The sequence below is a fragment of the Glandiceps talaboti genome, chromosome 10, assembly GCF_964340395.1.
Source record: "Glandiceps talaboti chromosome 10, keGlaTala1.1, whole genome shotgun sequence".
Taxonomy (NCBI): domain Eukaryota; kingdom Metazoa; phylum Hemichordata; class Enteropneusta; family Spengelidae; genus Glandiceps; species Glandiceps talaboti.
Window position 1 is genome coordinate 72179 of NC_135558.1, and position 25002 is coordinate 97180.

At 35.8% G+C, this 25002-nt stretch overlaps 1 protein-coding gene across 1 annotated transcript; it reads left to right on the forward strand.

Moving 5' to 3' along the window:
• Positions 1-1038: 1038 nt before the first annotated feature.
• LOC144440960 (uncharacterized) lies at positions 1039-23928 on the forward strand. The gene is made up of 19 exons (XM_078130433.1): positions 1039-1172; positions 2472-2585; positions 3821-3900; positions 4278-4358; positions 5178-5313; positions 6681-6757; positions 8668-8745; positions 9219-9513; positions 10034-10119; positions 11459-11533; positions 13199-13328; positions 15335-15420; positions 17658-17732; positions 18204-18336; positions 18789-18821; positions 19176-19261; positions 20285-20359; positions 21729-21861; positions 23614-23928. The coding sequence occupies exons 1-19, from the start codon at positions 1109-1111 to the stop codon at positions 23628-23630; spliced, it is 1854 nt and encodes a 617-aa protein (XP_077986559.1). The 5' UTR covers positions 1039-1108; the 3' UTR covers positions 23631-23928.
• The last annotated feature ends 1074 nt before the right edge of the window (positions 23929-25002 follow it).

Here is a 25002-nt window from a genome sequence, read left to right on the forward strand (position 1 = left end):
ACATCATATTTTATGGTATTGTGTCATTTATGTTATTATATAAAAATATGAAGTGTATGATCATTTGTTCTGTCGGTTGGTGTGCTGCGTTTACATGAATACTTCGACCTAACCATTCTCTACTACACGTAGTCCAGGATAAGAGTTCAATGACTTGATAATGGATGGGGGGGGGGGGGGCTTGGAGGATTAAAAAAAAACATTGTTCGGGCCCAATGAGAGATGAAAGATAGGAAAACGCCCACGTCAAGGAAATAGGAAAATAAAATCCCTATGCAGTTGCTGGAAACTGAAATCATTTTGAAAGGGAAAACTTTGATGACATTCTTTCCCTAGTAGCTGCACATGGCAGTGACTCAAATATCAACTAGTCTATTCAACAGCTTTACAAAAATTACTATCCAATGTAGTCAAATTTTCTCCGTGTTTTCATGCGTATTTTTAATCAATACAGCACCAGAGCGCATACCTTTGGTCGAAAAATTTCAAAAGTTCCAACGGCGGGACGGGACTCTCTCTCTCACGGACTCGGTTGTTCGGCTTTCTCCTTTGCCTCAGTGAATTCGAAGCAGGCATAGATTGAAAATTATTCCCATTGACACTTGAAAAGAACATGTTGTCGTTTATGGGTCAAATTCTTTTACTCCACTCCACCAAATCCCACCCGCCACCCCACCCCACCCCACCCCTTATATTAAACTATAATCGTGTAACATACCAATAGTTTGCCAATGCATCTGTTACTTAAAATTAAGTTTGTCAGAAAAAGAAGCAAAAATACTTTTATAATAAATGCCGTATAAGCTGTCCTAGTTATGATGAATGGAGTGGTGATATCGTATAAATAATCTATTGCTAATTATTCATATCCAGATGTTGCTACTTGTGATGTACACCAAACAATTTTAACAAATGAAGCGGCAATATGTGTCCAAAGCTATTAACTCAACTACCGTTCTTCTTTTGAGACAAAGAACAGCTTTGCATTGATTGATTATGATTGATGTGTATATATTCCAATATATTCAGTATGTAGTGTCGACATTTGGTAGTACTTCCCAAAGCTATCTAGGTGGCCGCACTCACAAAGTGGTGTCTACTTAGTTCCATGACTTCAAGACCAGTCGAGCCTGCAAGTCTGACGCTCCAAGCAGTCACGTGGCAGTTCTCAGGTAATTAAAACTGCTTCCCTTTGCTTCTTTTCCATCACATCTTTTTTACTACGAAAAATGTTTTTATTTTTTATGTTTTCGGAAAATGGTGGCAAGCTGATTGTAAGTATCACATCTGCCGGGACGGATTATTCATTCACTAGATCCACTCCCCTTTCCAGAATTCGAAGTTTGTGAAATAAAATGTAATTTTTTTTCCCACCCCAAAGTCATCTATAAACGTTGTCGGGTTGTTAGGCATATCCATAGGGGCGTGTAATATTTCATAGATTGTTGCTTTCCAGGTCTACAGACTAAATATAACAACCTTTTGACTATATATTCCTACCTGTAAGGAGAAAATATTTCTACTAGTATAGTATAGAGATTGATACATTTTTAGCAGCAGAATTCGTACAATATTTTCCTAAGAAAATCCGGCAATCTAAGCAATAATACGTGCCCCTGTGTGCATATCCAGGCAGAACGCCGTAAATATCATTTCAGAAACACGTCGGTAGCGTTGACCTGTAGAACTCCATACCTTCACAATTTGATGATGGGTCGGCCGGCCGAGGTACACAGAAGTATATATTTTCGCGAGTGATGCGCTTCATGCAGCAAACGTACAGTTCAGTGCAACGAAAATACAGCACGCGAGTGAAAATGTATGCTCCCCATCCATTGCGAGGTCGTGGTGGTTCTGTTATTATTACATGTATGTGTACACTCAAACGCAACGATTTGATACGACAAAAGTACAATTGTAATTGTCACTACGTTATGATATATCGTCGCTCGAATGTCAGATGGTAACTTTTTGACCCATACCGCATACCAGTCGATACGGTATTGTTATGCAAATCGTCATTAATTTTGTAAACGTCACATAAAATCGCTTTGTTCATTAGGATTTTCAAAAGCATATTTCGGAATAAACATGCGAAATACTTCAATACTATCTTGAAAGTAAACTTCTTAGTAGAAACCACACAGAAACCAATAAGAAACTGCACATGCAAGACTTTAAGATAGCAATTAAATATACCAATTAGACATACGGTTAATGTACTGCAACTAGCTAGATACTGACGCGCTGTCACCAATGTTTTGATGTCTGCAATGATGTCAGCATGGTTAGTTCAGTTCATTTAGACGAGATGTAGCAAGAAACTGTATTTTAATATTCAGCCTTGCTGTCTTGAAGAGTAGCATGTGCAATTTATTATTGGTTTGTGTGTGGTTGTATCAAACAGAGATAGTGAACATTAACACAATACTGTAAGCCCAAGTGCTTCTCGATATTTAATTATTTTCCAGTGAATACAACCATCAAGATGATTACAAAAGTATTCATACTTGTGGTCTTCGCTGGAATGGTCCTGTCGAAGCCAACTTTGGACCATGAGATACAAGAACGAGCTCGGCTGTCAGGTAACATACCATATTGTTGAATGTGATAGTAATGTTAATGCAATGCATCTACTGAGTGTGTAAAGTGTATCATGTTGTGTGAAAGAGGATACACAACTGCCGACATCGAAGCATTGATGAACGGAACCTGTTCAAACAGAGAAAGTAAACAACTGAATGGATTAATAACACTTGGCATAGCATGTTGGAACTCCAGAGACTTGAGATTTATTTATGGCCTCTGTATATGTGCATGAAATATCGATAATGACCTTTCTTTTAAGACTTGACCTTTGACCTTTATTTCTTCAACTCAAATAGCCAAATTTTGGGTATCTTCATAGCTTTCCGAATCAAATGTTTGAAGTGATAATGATTTAACCGTGACTTGGGTTTAACCATGTGAGGCATATATACAAGTCACTTAATTTCCTGACCTTGACCTGTATAGCAAAATAGTGGCCATATTTGTGATAAAAAGCACAGTTTGCCTGTTTTCTCTAAAAGTTTGATACCCATGGACACCATTCAAGTGTCTACCCTCACTTTATTAATAATGAGCTTTCTAATTAGACCATGACCCTTGACCTTGACAAACATTATCAAGGTGAAGTGAGAGAGAAAGGTTGCTAATTATACTGAAAACCCAACACTATACACTTCTGAAAACCCGACACTAAACTTGTTTGCATCCCTGGAAAGTCCAACAAAGCATTTCCGTGTTATTGCCAAAACGCTAATAATCTTACATAATAAAACACACACGTTGGGAACTATGTCTTCAATGAAGGCTTGGTTGTTGTTTTTGTGTTTCTCATTACGTTTTCATGGCAACTATGTGTCGGTCGGTCGATTTAAAGTATAAAGGAAAATAATAAAAAATCATCTTCTTGATGTTTCTCTGCCTCTCCTTTTCCTCATCTCTATCTTCTTTTTATTGGATTCCTGGCAAGCCCTTTCCCAGCTTCTGTACACAAATGGTATGTTCTCAACTCCCTACTTGAATAACTTCCATCGAGAAAAAAAATGTCGTCGTTGCCATCATGACTGTAAATGACGTTGAAAGTCCAGCTACTTGTTTATTCTTACCAGAGATGGCGTTTTCCGCAAAATACTAAGGGCGGGCGAAAATTTTTTGGGGTCGGTCGGGTAATCAGAAACAGAAAACTCTCACTGTTATTGATGAAAATTACTATTTATTTCAGTTGGTTAATCATTTTTTCTGTACAGTAACTGTCACTGTGGTACTTTTTCAGCTGGTGTCTCATGTTATAAATGCGTTACTGCATTTAATCCCAAAGAGGAATGCGTTCAAGAGACTATGGCATGTAGAGGGGTAGGTGTCAGTTTCTTATTCAATTTTCATTCGTTCAGAATTATTACAGCCTCTAGTTGGGTGATATGAATGATTTGTGATAAGACTGTATAGTTAACAGACTGGGTACTAGGTAAATGGGTGACAGACAAACAGACTGACAGACTGACTGACTGACTGACTGACTGACTTGTTACTTACATACACGGCGTATAAAAACCTTCCAGCTAGTTTTAATGCATAATGTTCTACAATGTGAACATAGTCAAGAATTTAATTATTCACATACATTATTATTTACATTGTCAATTGTACCATAGTCCGCAACGTGAAAAGTATTAAAATGAGGGATGATCTTTTTTCAGTTTAGATGTTAACATGTGATTTTTTCTTTCCAGAGGACCAGTAAATGTTACTATCGTGGTTTAAAATCAAAAAACGGTCATATGGTGTTTTTGAAAGGGTGTATGGCTCAGGCGGTAAGAGTTGTTGTTATCGTCCATGTTTCTCTCCTCTCCTCTCCTCTCCTCAACTCTATTAATTCTATATTTCTTCTTCCTTCCCCAATTTCTCTCTCTCTCTCTCTCTCTCTCTCTCTCTCTCTCTCTCTCTCTCTCTCTCTCTCTCTCTCTCTCTCTCTCTCTCTCTCTCTCTCTCTCTCTCTCTCTCTCTCTCTCTCTCTAACTCCCCTTATATCACTCTATATAATTCGTCCATGAATAAATATATTCATCCTTTTCTCTATGTGTATAAATGACTTCATTTTCCATGTCATGGAGCTCATACATCATACATAGTATTGTTTATAAAAAGAGTCACCCATAAAAAGGTTGTCTTAAACATTAGATATATTCTTACGAACAGCTACACTGTCTTGAAGTCCATTAAACAATTAGCAAGATCGAATTCTTGTATCCGAGATATTTTTCATTCACAGTTAATGAACACTTGAATTATCATTTCAATAAATCAAAGATCAGTAGGTTTGCAGAAGACAAATATTTTCTTGTCATTGTCGTTTGAAGTGTTCAGTAGCCGTCTGAGGGCTTTGTACTAGTTAATTGGATAACATAAATTCGAAACTACAAAAAATGTTGTTGTCGCTATCTGCTTATTAATGGTGGCATGTAAACAAGTGGGATTATTGTTGTTGTTGTTGTTGTTGTTGTTATAATTATTGCCGCCGCCGACGCCGTTGTTGTTGTTGTTGTTGTTGTTGTTGTTGTTGTTGTTGTTGTTGTTGAGGTTGTTGAAAAAAATCCTCTTTTCAACTCGCGTTTCTATTGACCTATTCCTAGAGTTGTGAGAGATATAAAACTACCAACCCGGACGGCTGTAGTCTTGACATGAATCCCGATACGTTGAAGGCAGATGATAAATGTTTCTACTGTTTTGAAGGATCGCTCAGTAACGATCAAGATAAAGAAGTTCTTCGTAAGTTTATTTCAATATTACTGAGCAAAGATAATTTACTTCTTTGATTTCCGCCAACGTAAAACTGGCCACATGGAATGCAAATATGGTATTTATCTTACAAAAACAACATAACCGTGCTTTTCTAATTGAAGAATCAATTTGAAATTGCAATGCGGCATATACTAAATATGTGTTTGTAACTCAATAAACTTAGTCTACAAAAAGTTTTTTTTAAAGGTGTGTGTGTGTGTGTGTGTGTGTGTGTGTGTATGTGTGTGTGTGTGTGTGAAAAATGTGTTATTGTATGTACACAGTAAAAAAAATTTAAAAATCTTTTTGCAATTTATTGAGTTATACAAACTTTCATATCTTGATTAGAATTTTGTTTCAAATAGGAGCTATTTCATTAAATTAAAACTGTCTCCAAAATAAATACCTAGTTGTCATCCCTTTCCTGCGTGTGGTCACTTTAGATATATTACAGTTAAAGCAATATCAATTGGTGACTGATACAAAACAAATGTTAAGTCTCTGTGTCGAAGTTGTAGTCTACGTGATGAAATGTACTGTCTTAACAGCTTGAGTTAAATTCTGTACAATCCATTTTTTTGCATAGTAAATTAGCGTCAACATCCATGGCCACTGTTTCCTGGGGTAATACTAAGGTTTGATCCAGAGAACAGTGCTAATTGAAACGGAAAGTTTTCATACTGCACATCAAACAGTAGCAACTCACCATCAACTACCATTAACCATTAAACTATGTAGTGTACGTATAATGGGCATAGTCTTCCACCAGTTTCAGAAACAATTTTGATGACGTCATGAACATTATTTTATCAAAGTCACTAGAAGACAGCTCGAAACGGTGCAACTGTTTCATATTTACTTGCCACGCCATATAATAGTGCATATTAACGGCGAGTGCCACTCTAGAAATAGATGTATTTTCACAAACTTTGGGTTGTTGACAGCAACTTCATGATTTCACGACATATAAATTTCGCTCGATTACCAAGAAATAGTAAATGGAAACTTGTTCACTTCTATTGCTCTTTCAGTGATGCACCACTGCATATGGGTATTGGTAGACGTGAATATTTAATAGATGCACATTGCATATTCATTACGCCCAAGTGCTGAATCCCTTCAGATAAATAATAATGAAAAACATGAAATCATGAAATGACTCTCCAGAACTCAAAGTTTGTGAAAACATCGTTATTTTCTGGGGTTGCGTTCCCATTTAATGACTTGTTAAGAGTGTTGTAATAACTGTGGTCTGCGTTTCAAAGTATGTATTTGGTTGGTGTGACAGTTTTTCTTTATTAGAGATCACACACTTCTATACTATGTACAATAAAATGTATTCTTTACTTTGATAGCGGTCGACTGTTACAAATGCGACTGGACTACCGACCCCAGCCAATGTGAGGAAACCATCACTTGTGCCAAAACTGGTGTAAGTATACATGACTTTGTACAATCATATACGGTCTGCAACTGTATGGTTCTTGGTTGTCACATTAAAGTCCATAGTCTGTAATTAACTTTATGCTTCTTGGTTGTCACATTAAAGTATATAGTTTGTAATTAACTTTATGGTTCTGGTGGTTACATCTGTAGTTAACTTTATGCTTCTTGGTTGTCACATTAAAGTATATAGTCTATAATTAACTTTATGCTTCTTGGTTGTCACATTAAAGTATATAGTTTGTAATTAACTTTATGGTTCTGGTGGTTACATCTGTAATTAACTTTATGCTTCTTGGTTGTCACATTAAAGTATATAGTCTATAATTAACTTTATGGTTCTGGTGGTTACATTAGAGGTACACAGTCTATGATGCTATTGTTCTGGTGGTTACATCAGAGGAACACAATCTATGATGCTATTGTTCTGGTGGTTACATCAGAGGTACACAGTCTATAACGTTATGGTTCTGGTGGTTACATTAAAGTATATCGTTTGTAATTAACTTTATGGTTCTGGTGGTTACATCAGAGGTACACAATCTATAATACTATTGTTCTGGTGGTTACATCAGAGGTACACAATCTATAATACTATTGTTCTGGTGGTTACATTAGAGGTACACAGTCTATAACGTTATGGTTCTGGTGGTTACATTAAAGTATATCGTTTGTTATTAACTTTATGGTTCTGGTGGTTACATTAGAGGTACACAGTCTATGATGCTATTGTTCTGGTGGTTACATCAGAGGTACACAGTCTATAATACTATTGTTCTGGTGGTTACATCAGAGGTACACAATCTATAATACTATTGTTCTGGTGGTTACATTAGAGGTACACAGTCTATAACGTTATGGTTCTGGTGGTTACATTAAAGTATATCGTTTGTAATTAACTTTATGGTTCTGGTGGTTACATTAGAGGTACACAGTCTATGATGCTATTGTTCTGGTGGTTACATCAGAGGTACACAGTCTATAATACTATTGTTCTGGTGGTTACATTAGAGGTACACAGTCTATAACGTTATGGTTCTGGTGGTTACATTAAATGTGTATACAGTCTGTAACTTCGTGGTTCTTTGTGGTTATCCTAAAAGTACACAGTTTGTAACTTTGTCATTTGAGTACTCAACACCCCTGTACGGAAATCAAGTGGTCCGAAGATGTACAAGTTGTTGTTTCTTTTACCAATATCGAATTTTTTTATTTATTTTTTATTTTTGACCAAGGTCCGATATTGATTATTTTGGGGAAAAAAATTAAAAAACTTTAAAAATAAGAAAACTTTTAACAAAAAATATATTTTTACTTTCAATTATATATAATCCTTTAAAAAATATTCTGGTTTGACGAAAAATAAAAAACTAAACTCAAATAAATGAAAACTTGTTTGAATTAAATAATGTTAAAATGGAATATATGTGTGGATTCCATCGAAAAAATACACCTAAACGGTTAAAATCAATTTGCAACTACGAAAAATATAAAATACTATAGCTAAAATAAAATAATACTTTTGGCCTTAACGGCTTGCCATACACATTCTTTCCGCCAAAGAAATGATCTTCACGCATTTGGTGTATTCCTAACCTGGTTTGTCACTAAATACTTACCTTAATTTCTCGTTGAATGATGTATTTCGACATACACATTTGTGTACATTACAAGAACTATCACGTGGAAATCTTAATTAAACAACCCAAGCATTACTTTGATATAACGTGATTCGTCCCTCCAGAAGATAATCCCTGGCTTAACCGGTTTCTAATCCTTCGTTTTATGCTAACAATCAAGTGTGAGATCGGAACTAGTCGAATTTTTAAATTGTATCTATTTTCATCGATTTCGTCCAAGTCGTTCTCTGACCAGTTACTTTTTCTCGTACTATTACAGGATATTTGTGCTTTCAAAGCTAGATATTCCAAAGCGAAAAAAAGTATGGAATATTGGAAAGGATGTCTCTGGCGAACAGTAAGATGTTTACATTTTTAATCAATTTTTTTATTTGGGGAGATTTTAGTTAAAGTTCTGATAAGGGTTAAATACTAGGATGTGGGAAAACAGATGTCTGGCACTGAGCTCGAGATCTATCGCAAACGTTGGTCATGAATGAAAGAATGATTCCATAAATTATGTAATTGGTATGTTCCACTGATACGGTAAGGCTAATGTGAGAACATAGGATTGAGTCATGGGCTTGCACAACACAACACAACACAACACAACACAACACAACACAACACAACACAACACAACACAACACAACACAACACAACACAAGTTTCACCACACCACACCAAACCACACCACACCACAGTACAGTATGGCATTGCATATCATAGCAATACAGAACATTATACTATATACATGAAACGATATACCATGGTCCGCTTCATCATAAAAGCTAATTATTGTACAATAATTTCATTTCTCGCCATTTCTAGACCTGTAATACTGTAAGTAACCTTAATTCCGACACATGTCCAGCAGCAGACGCTTTCACAGGTCTAACCACAGCTGGGCGTTGCACCTACTGTACCGAAGGATCCTTGAGTAATTCACAGCCAATTCCTGAGCCCACCGAAGTACCCCCAGAACCAATCGAAGTACCCCCTGAACCAACAGAAGCACCCCCTGAACCAACCGAAGCACCCCCTGAACCAACCGAAGCACCCCCTGAACCAACCGAAGCACCCCCTGAACCAACCGAAGCACCAATTATAGTAATCGAAGCAGCTGGTGAGTCAAAACCACCACTATCTTTAAGCCCCTGAAACTCCCGATAAGTCTCCAGTACATTGTCTCTGAAACCCAGGACGAAATAGATTTTTTTTCGAATCTGAAAGATACGTCTCTAAATCACATATTGTAGATGGTGAAAATATAACAGTGGATTGTATTGAAAGCTAAGCCAGGTGACTTTACACGACCTGAATATCTAAACATCATAAACCAAAATAAAATTTAGACATGTGCCTGTGTAACAAAGCATAATACATGCATGTATGCATGAATCCATCCATCCATCCATCCATCCATCCATCCATCCATACATACATACATACATACATACATACATACACACACACACACACATACATACATACATACATACATACATACATACATACATACATACATACATACATACATACATACATACATACAACATGCCAATACATAGACATACAAATATACATGTTAATGTAGATTGATTCATATGGTAAATTGTATTATTCTTTTAAATTGCCATTGATAGATGAAACACTCTCCTGCTTCACCTGCTCCCAGGTAACAAATGCGATGAGCGACTGTACAACAGAAACTGAGGTCTGTTCGGATGGGGTAAGTGAAGACTTCTTACCTAAATATTCTCGTATTGTACTTCCAGTCTTGTATTCAAAAACGTTTGAACAAACTTTGCCTCGTACCGGCGCTGCTCCTGGGCGTCATTAATAAACAAATTAAAATTTTAATTTCATGTTTCAGCTCTCATTATGTTTTTATTATTAAATTTGCTGACTCGATATAAATGTATGCACAATAAACTTTAGAAGCACCTTGGGAGGTAAAGTCGCCATTCTGATTTATTTGTTTATTCATTTGTGATATTTTTTTCATTTGTTTGCCGATAAAAATATTGAACTCATGCGTGACTGCGTGACATCTGAATGACGACGCATGAGATGAAAACGATGTTATGCAATCACGTGAGAGTTAGCTGTCATGCGGAATTTCAGTCTTTTTATTGGCAAACCAATAAAAATATTTCACAACTAAATAAATATAGAAATAAACTAGGATTACGGGATAGTCTGTATGTGTCATGTGTGTGTGTGTGTGTGTGTGTGTGTGTGTGTGTGTGTGTGTGTGTAGAAAATGAGAGTCAAAATTCTTAGACTACTTTTCAACCAAATGAAAGGGTGAAGAGTTTATGCTATATCTGAATAATGGATTGTTAAAGTCTTGGAAACTACTCAAAATATGAGATCAAAAGTCTACGTGTATTCAAAGAGGTGGGTCATCCCTCACATGATGATGCTTAGCAACCACAGAAGAGTCAAAAGTCTAGATGGGTTGAAAACTGTGGGGGGGGGGGGTCACAGCATATGCACATACTGTGGGTCAACCCACATATCATGATTTTTAACAACCAAGCGTCAAAAGTCATGATGATTCTTGACAACAAAGAGTCAAAAATTTAAATGGGTCGAAAACTGGGGGGGGGGGCACATAATATGCACATATTTTCTCTCTTTATTGTGAATAGGTCTGATGTCCAGATTCGGATAAGGATACAATAAAGAATTATAATTATCATTATTATCATTACATACATTTAGTGTGTAAGTAACACCCCCCCCCCCCCCCCGCCTACCCATGTAAAAAATATATAGAAACTCCAAAAGTGATGAATAGTCCTTAGAAAGGAGTGATTATATCAAGATTGTTAATATTGTTTTGGGGAACACGTTGTTTTGATAAGTATATATTTCGATGAACAAATCGTTTGGATAAACAAATCGTTTGGATAAACAAATTGTTTTAATAAACTTGTTGTTTGGATAATCAAGTGATTTTGGTTAAACGTTGACCAATTAAAATGAAGGAATAAAGGTGGTTGAAGTTTAAGTGACGAATAGTTTATCATTAACATTTAGTTGTTTATTTCATATCATTGCAGGAGGTATGTTACTTTAAGGCAAAGAGACGAAACAGTGGTGATATATATTACTCGAAAGGATGCATTGGCAAATCGGTAAGCTAGACAGCCTTTAATTAGTGTCTAACTACGCTATGGTGTACTAATTATTTGTGTGTGTATCTGTCCATATGTATGTCTGTCTGTCCGTCCGTCCGTCTGGCCTAACACGTCGGTCGCTGTACACTATTTGCGTGGACATTAGGCTAGAATTCTAAACTGGTACAGTATTACGTTTTAAAAGCTTCATTACTAATACCAGTCTAGTCAAGACAGTTACAAAAGGTGTTAAATTATGGTGCTCCCCTGTGGTGAACGAAGTGCAAAGGGCACATGTCCATGTAATGCATCACAAACTGATATGCAAATATCCAACCAGGATTCCACCTCCAGTCTGTTTAAACTAAAATCACCTGGGAACGCGACGACGTCAACCTGTTTATGTGAATGTTCGGACAACTGTCTTGACTAGACTGTTAATAGTAATGAAGTTTTTAAAACGTAATACTATACCAGTTTAGAATTCTAGACTACGTGGACATTTGGTTTGAATACATACGAATACATACAATGGTGCTCCTACTGGCAGATGATAGACCATTCTCTGTTCTAAGTGCCCTTCGTCCAACCCTCAACTAAAAGTAATAAACGTTCAGTTTACGATTTGTCTTCTGCGCCAGTCAGCAGAGGGAAAATGGCGGAAGTCAGGGCCTGGTAAATTTCTGCGGGGGGGGGGGGTGATGGATTTTTTCATCCGACCAGAAAAAAGACTTAGGAACCTGGGGTATCTGACCTACTTCCTGTGAAAACAGGATGATTGATATCATTGATTTTGAACTAACTCTCTTATTGGGAGCGGAGGGTGGGGGAGGTGACAGCCAGGTGTATGTTGAGACTTATTAGGCGTAAAAAAAAATTGTGTGGTTCCGATTACATTCAATTTTAAAATAGGTGTGATAGGTAGATTTTTTATTTTATTTTATTATATTTTTTCATGTGCGAGTGTCTAGTTCAGGTTTTCCATTGTTTTCCAAATGGTCTCTGTCTTATTTATTTCTTCCTATCAGATATACAGCCATTACAGATTGGAAGAATAATTTTATATGGTCTTTTTAAGTTGATGTCAGTTTCCACGCCCACTATTTCTTGCGAGATTTCACGATTTTATTCGAATACGTAAAAAAAAAGTTTAGGGTCGGCGTGAAAAACTACGTGGGGTCGGGTAACCGGAACCAAACAACTTTTTTATTTACCACGGACTTTTACTAGGGTAAATTTAATGTTAAAAGACTCTGTAGGAGTAAATGAGTACAAAACGCCTTGAATCGTTGACTAGTTTTGCACCTCAGTGGGCTTCCAGCTTGAATTGGTTAAAATATGTAAATACTGTAACAGTTTATATTAAAGAGGCACAAGCCATGAGAGGCAATTCAAGCTGCGGTATAAACTTTTTACGTAAGTGAAAATTTCTATATGAACCTTTATGGGGGAGGCTTCATTTAACATTTCGTGTTAGGCCTACCGGAAGTCAGTCATTTGAGTTACTCCACACCCTTGCTATATGGAAATGGAGTCGTCCGAAGATATACCAAGATCCGATATCATTTTCGAAAAATAATACATTTGGCCTGAACGGCTTGCCATATGAACCCCCATCACTTTAGTAACTTTTAGGTCTCCCTAAGTAATATTTTATTTACAATGTGTTCTTTTATCCCTAAGACTTGTGAAGAAAAAGCAGCAAAGAGTGCCGATAGCTGTGGCAACATTGGTACCATACAACCTGGAGATGAGTGTTTTTCCTGTAGCGATGCATCACTAAGTAACAACCAGGCACCACCCGCATTAATTGGTAAGTCATTGAAAGAACTACCAACATTATACACACTCCAGCCAAGTTGAACGAGTTCAAACAAGAAAAATATATGGGATGTATACCCCCGTCGTGCTACGTTACAACAGTGCCAAAGAATGTCAACATCAATTGTTCTGTGGTGCTCATTGTTATTTTATTTTTTTGCATAAATTATGTCGTGGATGTATTATTATATTATTCCCCAACATTTTGTTTTTTCATAAATCATCTGTTACCAAATAAAAGTTTGAACAGTTGGTAATAAAAATTGATATCCATGGAAAACCATTCGGTGATGCCATTAAGTTTCACAAGAATGGCACCAAATTGAAATAGTGACAAATTGTTATCTTTTCTCGTAACACCGCCTGAATTAGTCTGTGAAATACGACAAGATGTCTCACTCCTATATAAACGATAGAAACGTGCGGCCTAATTGAAGCTGTTTAACAAAGTTAAGTTGAATGATATTGAAACAGACTATTTTGAAACAACTGAAGGGGTTAATCAAGGCTGTGTTCTCAGCTCATTACTTTTCTCTATCTATATAAATAAATTTGCAAAAATGATAAAGAATTTTAACATAGGGGTTCAGATTGACACGCAAATAATCCCAGGGATTTTTTGGGCAGATGATGTAGTACTAATAGCTATCAATCATAGGGAACTACAAACTCTTTTACAAATAGCAGCTGATTTTGCAGGGAAATGGAGATTCCCATTCAATTAGACTAAATCAGAAATACTGTTCTTTGGTCGGAAACTACATTACTAAGGACACAGTATGGAAGCTAGGTGACTTAAAACTTAAGGAAATAATTCGTATAATTATCTAGGTATAACCATCACAAAGACATTAAAAGATCTGAATGAAATTAAGTGCATACTGTAAATCTTATCAACCATCATAATAGTTTCAATCGCTTTGAATATGGGGTTGTACTTTGGAAAAATATTGTTTTACTATCAATTAGTTATGGAAGTAGTGTATTGTTTCTACAAAGTGATGGAGATACCAAAAAGCTGAAAAGTCTCCAATACCAATTTGGGAAATTTCTCTTTAGAGTGAATAGAAATGTTGCTTGTCATGCAGTATTAGGTGATTTAGGTTGGTTGGACATATAGGTTATCCTCAACAATTCAAGGATTAAATATCTTGATAGATTACAGAAAATGAATGGTGATAGATGGACCAAGTTGATTTTCACTGAACTCAACAGGTCTTATGATAGGAACGTAAAGCTAAAATGGAACTGGCCAAATTATGTACATAATATCCTTACAGAGAATGGACAGGGGAGTGCCATTTCTATTTCATGTTGATTTTGTTTGATTTTGTATTGTCATGTCATGTGTACTTGTTCGCTATCTGTATATTTTATTATATTTTATAGTTCTTTTTGTACCGATGCAAAGGTGAAATTAAAAAAAACAAGAAAAATGATATTTAAAAAAACAAAAAATACTACCTTGACCTACTATCTACTTGACCTAGACTCTATCTGTTTTTTGTTTACTAATCTCAAGTTAATGAAATTTAAATGAAAATGTTCATGTGTGTTGAACTTGCAGATATTATTGGTACTCACTGTTTCACACCTCTCTCCTGAGTATATTACATGTATATGCAGTGACAATTGTCCGTTTCATGACTGTTGCCAACTGCAGTTTATTCTAGTTGGTGGGTCAAACTTGTGGTATCACTCCAGACATGCAGCTAATCTCTCACACCGCCTATTGCTTTTGTCTACACTACCAGGAGATTATTTTACCATACCGCCAAATTTTCCTGTGTTGACTTACAGACTTATTTTGTGTTCTGGTTACTGATAGGTCAGTGACAGTGTCATTCAACTTGGATGGATGCTAATCTGACTTAAACCACATGTTCCTAAATAGTCATAAAAGTAACACACTAATACACAGGTATGAAAATATACATATTGATATTGATATTGATTAATTCAAATGATTTATGGTAATATTCTTTTTAATGATTATAGACAACATAATCAACTGCTTCGTTTGTGACAAATCAACAACGCCTTTGGAAGATTGTACCACAAAGACCGAGGAGTGTCCGAGTAATGTGAGTAAAGTTTTTTTTCATATCTAGTACTTTCAATTTCTCAACTCTTGTTTTCCTCACAATCAGATAGGCCCGAAAAAAAAGCTGTTCAATTTTATTTTACAAAGTTGGAAAAGGATTGAAAAATGAGCTGATGGCAAAACATTCAGATTGAGTTTACATAGAACTTCAGTCATCATGATTTCATCTCTTGCAATTTGTCTGTACGGCAATCGATTTCCATCTGTTCTACAGTTAGGAAATGTATACATATTTTGTAGCTTCTCTGACCCTCTCCTCTCAAAAAAAACCGCCAAATGAAACTCCAGAATTATTTTAGCCACCCCTTCTGTCAATTACGTTATAGTGGAGATATAAAATTATATGGTTGAATGATGTATTAAAATAACAGTGATAACCAACTTCAATAACAATGCTTTACAAAGGATGTGGATTTCACATGAATAAGGAGATGTCTCCAACCACCTTCCATCTTGTTTTGAGAGAAAGACAATTATCTCTGTGATTGCTATTGATTGGAAGGAGACACTTCTAAAGATGAAAACTTTTTTGAAAATAAGGACAATGTAGGAGGCCATTTAGACATACATTTAACAAACCATGGACATAATTTTAAGTCTTACAATGCTTGAATATGGTATTAAAATACCAGAACTGAGACAATTGTACGCTGCAGTACGTACATATTATCTATATTTTGTCGTGGCAAAACTGGTAAATGACTTCTGAAGTTTAATTTGGTTCCAAAAAAGCTCGAATTAAAGACAAAACTTTTCAAGCTTTCAGACTATCAGAATGTTGATGGCTCAAAGACTGCTAACCCCCCCCCCCCTCCCATTGTCGTACATATTTGCTTATACCTTTTAGTGTACGTTGGATATGCAAGAGCTTAGTTTAATCTCAATTCACTCTTGCCTACATCATCTGAGCCAAGTAAACCATTGCATAAGATTACACAATTTGGAATTGACTCAAATGCATATGGTCACTTGTATCATTCAGAAAATATAAAGAAATCGCCTTAATTTTGAAACACAATGTGCATTTTATTGACATTCGAAGCCCACATGAGGATATATTGTCCATCACCAAAAAAAAAGATTGAAATGCCAAAAATATGGGTAGGTCGGGCCCGTTGAACAACCTTTTTATTTTTTCTGGCACAGCTCCTTGGCGTCAGGATTGAACAATTATGTTGTCTAAAGGCAAATTATCTTTCTTTCTTATTCAAAGTCAAAACAACTGTGTGCATATTGGTATAGATAAAACCACTATCGGTGATTATGAGGAAACAACAAAAACAGCTTGTTCGATTACTTTGATACACTTTATGTGTTACTGTAATTTATACAAGGATCTAAGGAAAGCATTACCGGATAAAATAATACCTTCAATGCCAAACTTTAGTCATATGCATTTAATTGTAGGAAAACCTTTATTTATAATTAAATCGTATGTGATATGTATTTATTTATTTATTTATTTATTTATTTATTTATTTGAAATTTCTTTTTGTGTCCTATAAGCCAGAGGGCTGGATGTGGCTATTTTGTTTTTATAATTTAAATAAGTCCACATAGGACACCTAAATAAACAATAACATAACATAACATAACATAACATAACATAACATAACATAACATAACAATAACTTTGGGAGAGTACAATAGTTCATAGGTTAAAAATTTAGATTTTGAATTGAGATGATGAGTGAATCAGTTTTGTTCTCATCCGACAAAAACGATTCTACTTTTAGTAGAATTTGTTTTGTACTCGCTAAATACAAATGTTTCTCAAGTAGAGAAATGGAAGAATTTTCGCTAATTTAATATAGTAAATGAGTGGCACTAAATACACATCTGCCTGAAACAATTTCAATTATCAATCTTGGCCAATTGAGTTAGAAGGGAGGGGAGTGGTTCTGAGGCCTTACTAAAATAATTTGATTTTAAATCCTACATTGAACTATTGATCTCGACTCATAATACATCATTTTGTTGCACTGATCTGGTGGTAGTCTGCAGTACATGGTATATATGAGGTAGTATCAATTATTGAATAATGAAATGACAAATGGCAATACGGAAAGAAATGACAGAACGTAAACATTGTGTGTATAAACATATCTTTTAAATAAACATATTGTTTAGTTATTCATGTTGTTTTGGTTAGACTTAAAAAAGAAGGATAGTGACGAAGTAGATTTTTATCATTTGTTTATTCAATACATTTTTCAGAATGTTTGCTACTTTAAAGCAAAGAAAAAGAGCAACGGTGATACATTATACTCGAAAGGATGCATGGGCAAAGAGGTAAGTACTGTCTCAAGTCCCCCCCCCCCCCCAGCTAACTACTATTCACTACTATGAATTAGCTGACCAATCAAATAAACTTCTCTCTCTCTCTCTCCCTCCCTCCCTCCCTCCCTCCCTCCCTCCCTCTCTCTCTCTCTCTCTCTCTCTCTCTCTCTCTCTCTCTCTCTCTCTCTCTCTCTCTCTCTCTCTCTCTCTCTCTCTCTCTCTCTCTCTCTCTCTCTCTCTCTCTCTCTCTCTCTCTCTCTCTCTCTCTCCTTTTCCCCTCTCTAGTTGCCGTTTTAGTACTGTTACAAGCTAAAATAAAGAGGTGATGCCATTGGTGATGATAGTACTCCGTTCGTCATTTTTTTCGTTCAGTTGAAGTGGCTGCTAAGGTCTCAGTTTATTTTGTTTTAATTTCTTTTTTTTTCAAGTTTGCAAATTATATCCTTAAAAGATGACTGCATATATTATATGTTTACTCCAAAGAATTGCATAAAGAAACAAGATGATAATGCCCTAAGCTGTGGCATTGGCTTGACTACCATGGAAGGTGGTGATGAGTGTGTTGCCTGTTCCTACACATCGCTCAGTAACAACCAGCAACCTGGATTTGTTCCCCGTAAGTCATTGCAAGCCCGAATTCTATATCAGACTTCTATTTAAATTCTATAAACCATAGATTTCCGGAAGGTCTATTTGAATTATACTCCACAAATTTAGGCTTTATAGTAATACCAATAGCAAATCATTATTTCACTTGATAGAAACATTGAATTTCTTAAAGATTTTCCTTTCTAAAATGTTAGACCAGTTGATGATAAACAATATGGAAAACAGCTCTGTAGTTCTGAATTTCCTCAGAGTTAGATTTCTTAAATGATAACGATAACTAATGTTGTCAGGCAGTATAGAGATGTTGATTCTTGTCATGTATAAATTACTTTTGTAATGTGTGTGTGTGTGTGTGTGTGTGTGTGTGTGTGTGTGTGTGTGTGTGTGTGTGTGTGTGTGTGTGTGATTGTATGCATGCGAGACCAAAATACAAACTAACTGCAGACATTTTCTCCACAGCATCAACTACACAAGCACCTGCAGTGCGAGAAGGTACAATTTCAATATTGTTATGCACTATACAATCACGTGTAAACACTCCTGCTTTGATTCTAACATGTCATTCGCTTCTTTATTTAACACGACCTTCTTGTTGAAGAGTTCGACATTGTAATATAAACGCATGCACAAACAAACACACACACACACACACACACACACACACACACAATCACTTACACGAGCGCACACAGACAAACCCCTATATACCACTTTATATATGTATGTGCGTGTGTGTGTGCGCGCGCCAAACATGTTTGATTCAAAACGTCAGTGATATCAGTTATAAATACTATACATATAATTCTTCAATTCTAATTGTGTTACTTTTTTCTTAAATGATAATAGGCGTAATAACAGCCTCCTGCTATGTATGTGATCAATCAAAAGAACTGGCAGACTGTACCAAAGACACTGAGGACTGTAATTCTGACGTAAGTAAAAAACTTGTTTCTAGTTTAAATTCTATAAAGTTGGCATCGCCACAGGTCGCCACCACTTGTAAAGTCACACTTTTTAAAAAATGATTATTAATTATGAATCATGTGGAAATTATGTATAAAAATGTTATTTTGGTCAAATAACTGAAACTCAACTACTATATGAAGATACATTTTCCCCAAGGAAGATGTTTTATCTTTGCATGTATATTTGTTTCCTTAAACAATTAACACACAGAAAAATTGGACAAAACAGGAAAAAGTACTTTTCATGTAAAGGAATATGATTCAGTGACATAGACTCGGCGTCATAAATTACTGGACTGAATGCTATGGTTGTCAGATATTTTATTTTGGGATATCTAGTTAACAGACTGTCCATGGCAAAATTAACAGTAATATGTAAATTAGGTATCAATTTGATTTTGGTTCATAAGACATACGTTTCAATCGGTTAAGCTGCAGCTGATTAGTGTACTATGCCAAATTCATTTAGTAGTCTAGATGAAAGTGTGTTTAATGAAAGATGATTCCTTGTATGAAAATTACATAATGACAATTTGAAATTAGGTGAAAAGTCAAAAGTTAAAATTAGCTGGTATGGCATTTGGTGGTACTAGGTGTCCAGTCGGGGCGTTGACCTATGCAAAGTGATTAGGGCATATGCAAATTGTTTCAAAATGTCATCTTTTTAAAAAAAATTGGAAATTTGAAAGTACTAGGTATACTAGTCGGTTTGTAGAAGCATAAAAAGGTAATACCATATGGTAAGATTCCTGAATGTAAGTAAGGTTTTAAAATTGCAATGTTTCTTGCTCATTAATGTTTTATTTGAAGTACTCAAACCAAGTATACATATATTACAATATAAGAATCGAAACAGGAGAAAGCTACTCTAGCAACAGTATGCCAGAGGACTTTGAGCTAATTACCCAATGCTAGCATTCCAAATGTTTTGGAATACAAGTGACTAATATAATATGTGTGTTGTCTGTGTGTTTTATCTTTCTATCGTAGTCTGTTTGTTACCTAAAGATGAAGAAAAAAAGCAATGGTAAATTGGAATACTCGAAAGGATGCGTGAATTCGGCTGTAAGAAATATTATTTTTATTTATTTAGCGATCAATCAATCAATCAATCAATCGACCACCCAATCAATCAATCAATCAATCGACCAATCAATCAATCAATCAATCAGTCAGTCAGTCAATTAACCAATCAATCATTTTCTATCTGGCTGGCTGTCTCTGTATCCCTATAGGCTATACAGTCCTATTTGACAATCTTGACAATCTTTGTAGTCCCTAAAATGACACTTCATTCACGTCACTTTGCACTATTATTCATATAGAGATGCGAAAAATGCACGGCATAGTGCGCACCAGCTCGAGTGCCCCACCTTCTCAATCGAACAACATGTTCGACAATTCCGCGCCTTGAGTAGGCTTTATTTAAATAATAATACATGCCAGCGAGGGCAATATCACAATTTAGTGCCTGCACCAGGGTTGGCACTCTTTACCAAAATTATGATGATGCTCGAGCCGAAGTCGAGGGCATCATCAAAATTTTATTACACCGTCCACTCATCATTCGCCCAATCATTCACATAGCTACTCCCCATTCATCATCATCATTCGTCATCGATAGAAAAGTTTGCCTTTCAATGTGCATTTCCAAATTGTACTTGCACTTAAGCATCGAATACGGACATGGCATGCATTATTTTCAGGAGCTAATCTGTAATTGTAACTTGTGTGACTTACTGTGGTTAGTTTGCCATCTCAAGCGCGTAAAACTGGAAAACATGCGCAGAATAGATGTGCAACGGTCGAAATAAATCGAGCGGGCAATAGTCAATAGTGCCTGACATTAGTCTGTGCACGCGCAGGCTATATCACCGCGCGGGCAACAGTCTATTTAAAGTAGGTCATGTGATTCGTTTCTGGCCAATGACAGCTTGTGTAAGAACGTCGAGGTGTAATAAATAAAAAGATCATGTGATTCAATTCTGACCAATGACAGCTCGTGTAAGAATGTCGAGATGTAATAAATTCTATTGTAACGATAATCATTCTTTTTAATGTATACGCATCGCAAACAGAATAATTCTCTATTTGAATGTTTTGTCTTCTTGGGAGAGTATTCAAATGGCATTGATACACATACCCGTTATGCCAGCGTTTTAATGTTGTATAGTATACCCGAATAAAGTTCATATTTTCATGCGCTTTACAAATGTTACGTTCCACGAATTATCTTATTAAATATACCTAACTTACAAATTTTAGTTAATGTGGTGCTATTTTATTATTCAAGTTGTATTGTCCAACTTTACACAATTCACTCTTAACTCCAAACCTTTATTTTCTGGTTTCACCAAATTTGTTGCCTTATTCCCCTGATATGAGCTGTTATATATTCGATTAAAATAACTAGGTTGTTGTTTTCCCCCCAAAGCGCTGCTCAGAAAAAGAAGCAGGGAATTCCGATAGCTGTAGTGGCATGAATCCGGATAACGTTGAACGCGGCGATGAATGTTACTGCTGCAGTTCAGGAACGCTCAGTAACACCCAGGCATCTGGCAATACCGGTAAGTTATCAAATTGACTGAACTTGTGCGTGGTGTATTTATATTCAAAATACAATGGTATAGTAGTTACATTTACATGCGGTTTGATAAATTGATATGGATGTGGTATCATCCCCAAACTTTTCATCATTACATAGGCCTATATCATCAACAAAGTGCACGTTTATTTTTTTAAATGGCCGAAATCCAAATGTCTTTATTACGAAAGCCGAGAAGGGACTTCTGACTTCCGACTTTCTGAGCCCAAATGCATATTGGGATTGAAGTACCCTGTCGCCTTTTTGCATTACAGCAGTACGACCCATCATCAGGTGATCCCAAAATATCATATCACAAAGATCATTAATATTCAATTCGACAGGTTAAACATTGGTTATGAATGAGACAATTTATACCTTTTTGCACAATAGCTACTTTCGTAAAACATTGTTTTGCGTAGAATTAATCATTTAAGTTACAAATCATTACTATGATAACATGAAGTGCAAAGATTCGTCATTTTAAAGTGGCCATATGGATGAGAATTTGGTATTTATTTTGGATTTTTATTTGAAAAAACAGCTTCACTATGTTTTTCTACTTGAAAAAATAATGTGAAATAACATATACCAAGTCTATGTTTGCAACTCAATAAACTGCAAAACATTAAACAATGTGTAAAATGTTTGTTATTGTACGTACAATAACAAACTTTCTTCATCTTTTTTTGCAATGTATTGAGTTATGAACATGGACTTGGTATATGTTATTTCACATTATTTAGAGAAGTAGAAGTAATAGAAAAACATAGTGAAGCTGTTTTATCAAATAAAAATCCAAAATAAATACCAAATTTTCATCCATATGGCCACTTTTAATGCAAACCTTGATTATTAAGTACATACTGATATGTAATGTGGATATGAGATAATAACAGTGACTATCTCTGGGGTGCGTTCGATTGTTATGCGTCCCCGGGGAGCCTCGGATCACGGTAACTGACGTCACTTGGGCACCTCGGGTCATGTGAAAATCGAACGTATTTTATTGCATTTGGGGTACCCCTGGGAGATTATAATTAAATCCGTGATTCACGATAAATTATTTTGGTCTGTCTTTCCAAAATATTTTAGACAATTTGAAGTGAAAAATTATTTCCTCACTAAATGTGGAAAGATATCCTCAAAATACGGTATAATTCTTACCGAATTGATAACAATAACCAATCACATGTCGTCCCCATCTTTGGTCGTCACAGGTCAGGTCAATCCCCAAGCTGCCCCTGCGCGCTCCATGGGGAGGGTCGACTTGGGGCGCCCCGAGTGTGACGTCATGTAGTAATCGAACGCAACTTGGGGCAACTTTAGGTGCCTCGAGGCACCCTGGAATGCATAATCGAACGCATCCCTGGTTAGTGATTATTTAGACATCCATTTCGTTGCACAAAATGTTGAAATATTTGAATAATTGTTTCTTTTTTTCTGTCTTTCTCCTGTTATTGCGTCTTTTCTTATTTTTCTCACTCACTCACTCGCTCAATCTTTCTCCGTCTACTTGTCTGTCTGTCTGTGTGTTTGCTTGTTTGTTTGTTTGTCTGTCTATCTATCTGTCTCTCTCTGTCTGTCTATCTGTATGTCTGTATGTATGTATGTATGTATGTATGTATGTATGTATGTATGTTTCTCTATCTGCCTGCCTGCCTGTCTGTCTGTCTGTCTGTCTGTCTGTCTGTCTGTCTGTATGGGTGTATGTCTGTCCGTCTGTCATTCACAGCTGGACCATGTGGTTAATATATTTGTGACCGTCATATTGTACATGACCGTATGGACAAAAACCTTGCGTATCCAGTCCAAAACCTGCATCTGCATGCAAAACGGCAATTTTATCGAAATACTAAGTACAAGACTTATCCGATTTTACTTTTCTGATTTCATTTACCCTTTTGACTATATATATCTATTTATCTTTTAGAACAGAATGATAGTAATGAAAATTAATGACTCGTTCAGAAATCAATACAATTTGCATGTTGTGGTTGTAATAATTATTTGTTATTTGTTTGTTATTCATTCCTCTTAGTCTTACGTCATTAAATCATAGCTTAAAGCAATATTCAGTGTGTGTGATGTATTTATTGAGCTTGGATGCACATCGGGAATCTATTTTCCATTGAGGAAATGAAAAGTCTTCAATCTCACAAAATTTTGAAGCTTCATTTTGAAATGATAAAAGAACTTCAAGTTTGGGGATTCACATTTTGTGTTTAACCTTTACTTTCCATGGAGTTACACAATTCATTGGCCATCTTGGATTTGGCGGCCATCTTGGGTTCTTAACTGTCTTAGTTTTGATATCATTTTGACCTATATTGAAAAAAAGGATGATGACCCCCTGATTTTGTTATTGTGTTTTCTTGAACAAAATAACAACAAAACTTTAAAATCTTTATATTGGAAGCACACACCAGTTACGGTTCGGTTCTCTCAACCAATCATATCCAATTGGGAGAAAGTAACTAGAATGACACATGCGAGCCGTATGTTGGGCTTGAAATCAAGGCTGTTCCACGGTAAAACAACCCGTACATTATTACATTACATTACATTACATTACATTACATTACATTACATTACATTACATTACATTACATTACATTACATTACATTACATTAAAATGTATCCACCAGAGAAGAAAAATATGTACACAATCTTTGAAAGCAACAGAAAGAACATTTTTGGTAAGAGCCATTGAAATAGTTTCCTAGGAACTAATCAAGGTCCATGGACAAGACATGCAAATGATTAAGGCAAATTTGGGCGGATACTAGTTTCACAATGACATCAGAAAATACAATTTACCTTAAACAAAGAAATAAAGATATGTTGGTGGCAAAAATAAATAAATACATGGAAGTTCATTGGATCTAGCAACAATAAACCATAGTAAAAAAATTTTTTTTAAATAAGTAACAATCATAAAGCTCTTGTCTATTGTGTATCGTTCTTACTGTCATGGGCACAGAATTTCACGTTTTAATAGATGTGTATTTGAAGTTATGTTGACTAATTGAGAGGTTAACCTTAGGGATTGGAAAGTTACCACTGATGTTAGCTAGCTGGGGTTGGACAGCTATGGGACAACTGGTCTGTGATGTAATGGTC

Excerpts from the sequence above, each read along its gene's own strand:
- LOC144440960 (XM_078130433.1), top strand. The coding sequence starts at position 1,109 with ATGACTTCAAGACCAGTCGAGCCTGCAAGTCTGACGCTCCAAGCAGTC. Across the intron at positions 2,586-3,820 it reads AGAACGAGCTCGGCTGTCAG|CTGGTGTCTCATGTTATAAA; the intron begins GTAACATACCAT and ends GTACTTTTTCAG. Across the intron at positions 20,360-21,728 it reads AAGGATGCGTGAATTCGGCT|CGCTGCTCAGAAAAAGAAGC; the intron begins GTAAGAAATATT and ends TTCCCCCCAAAG.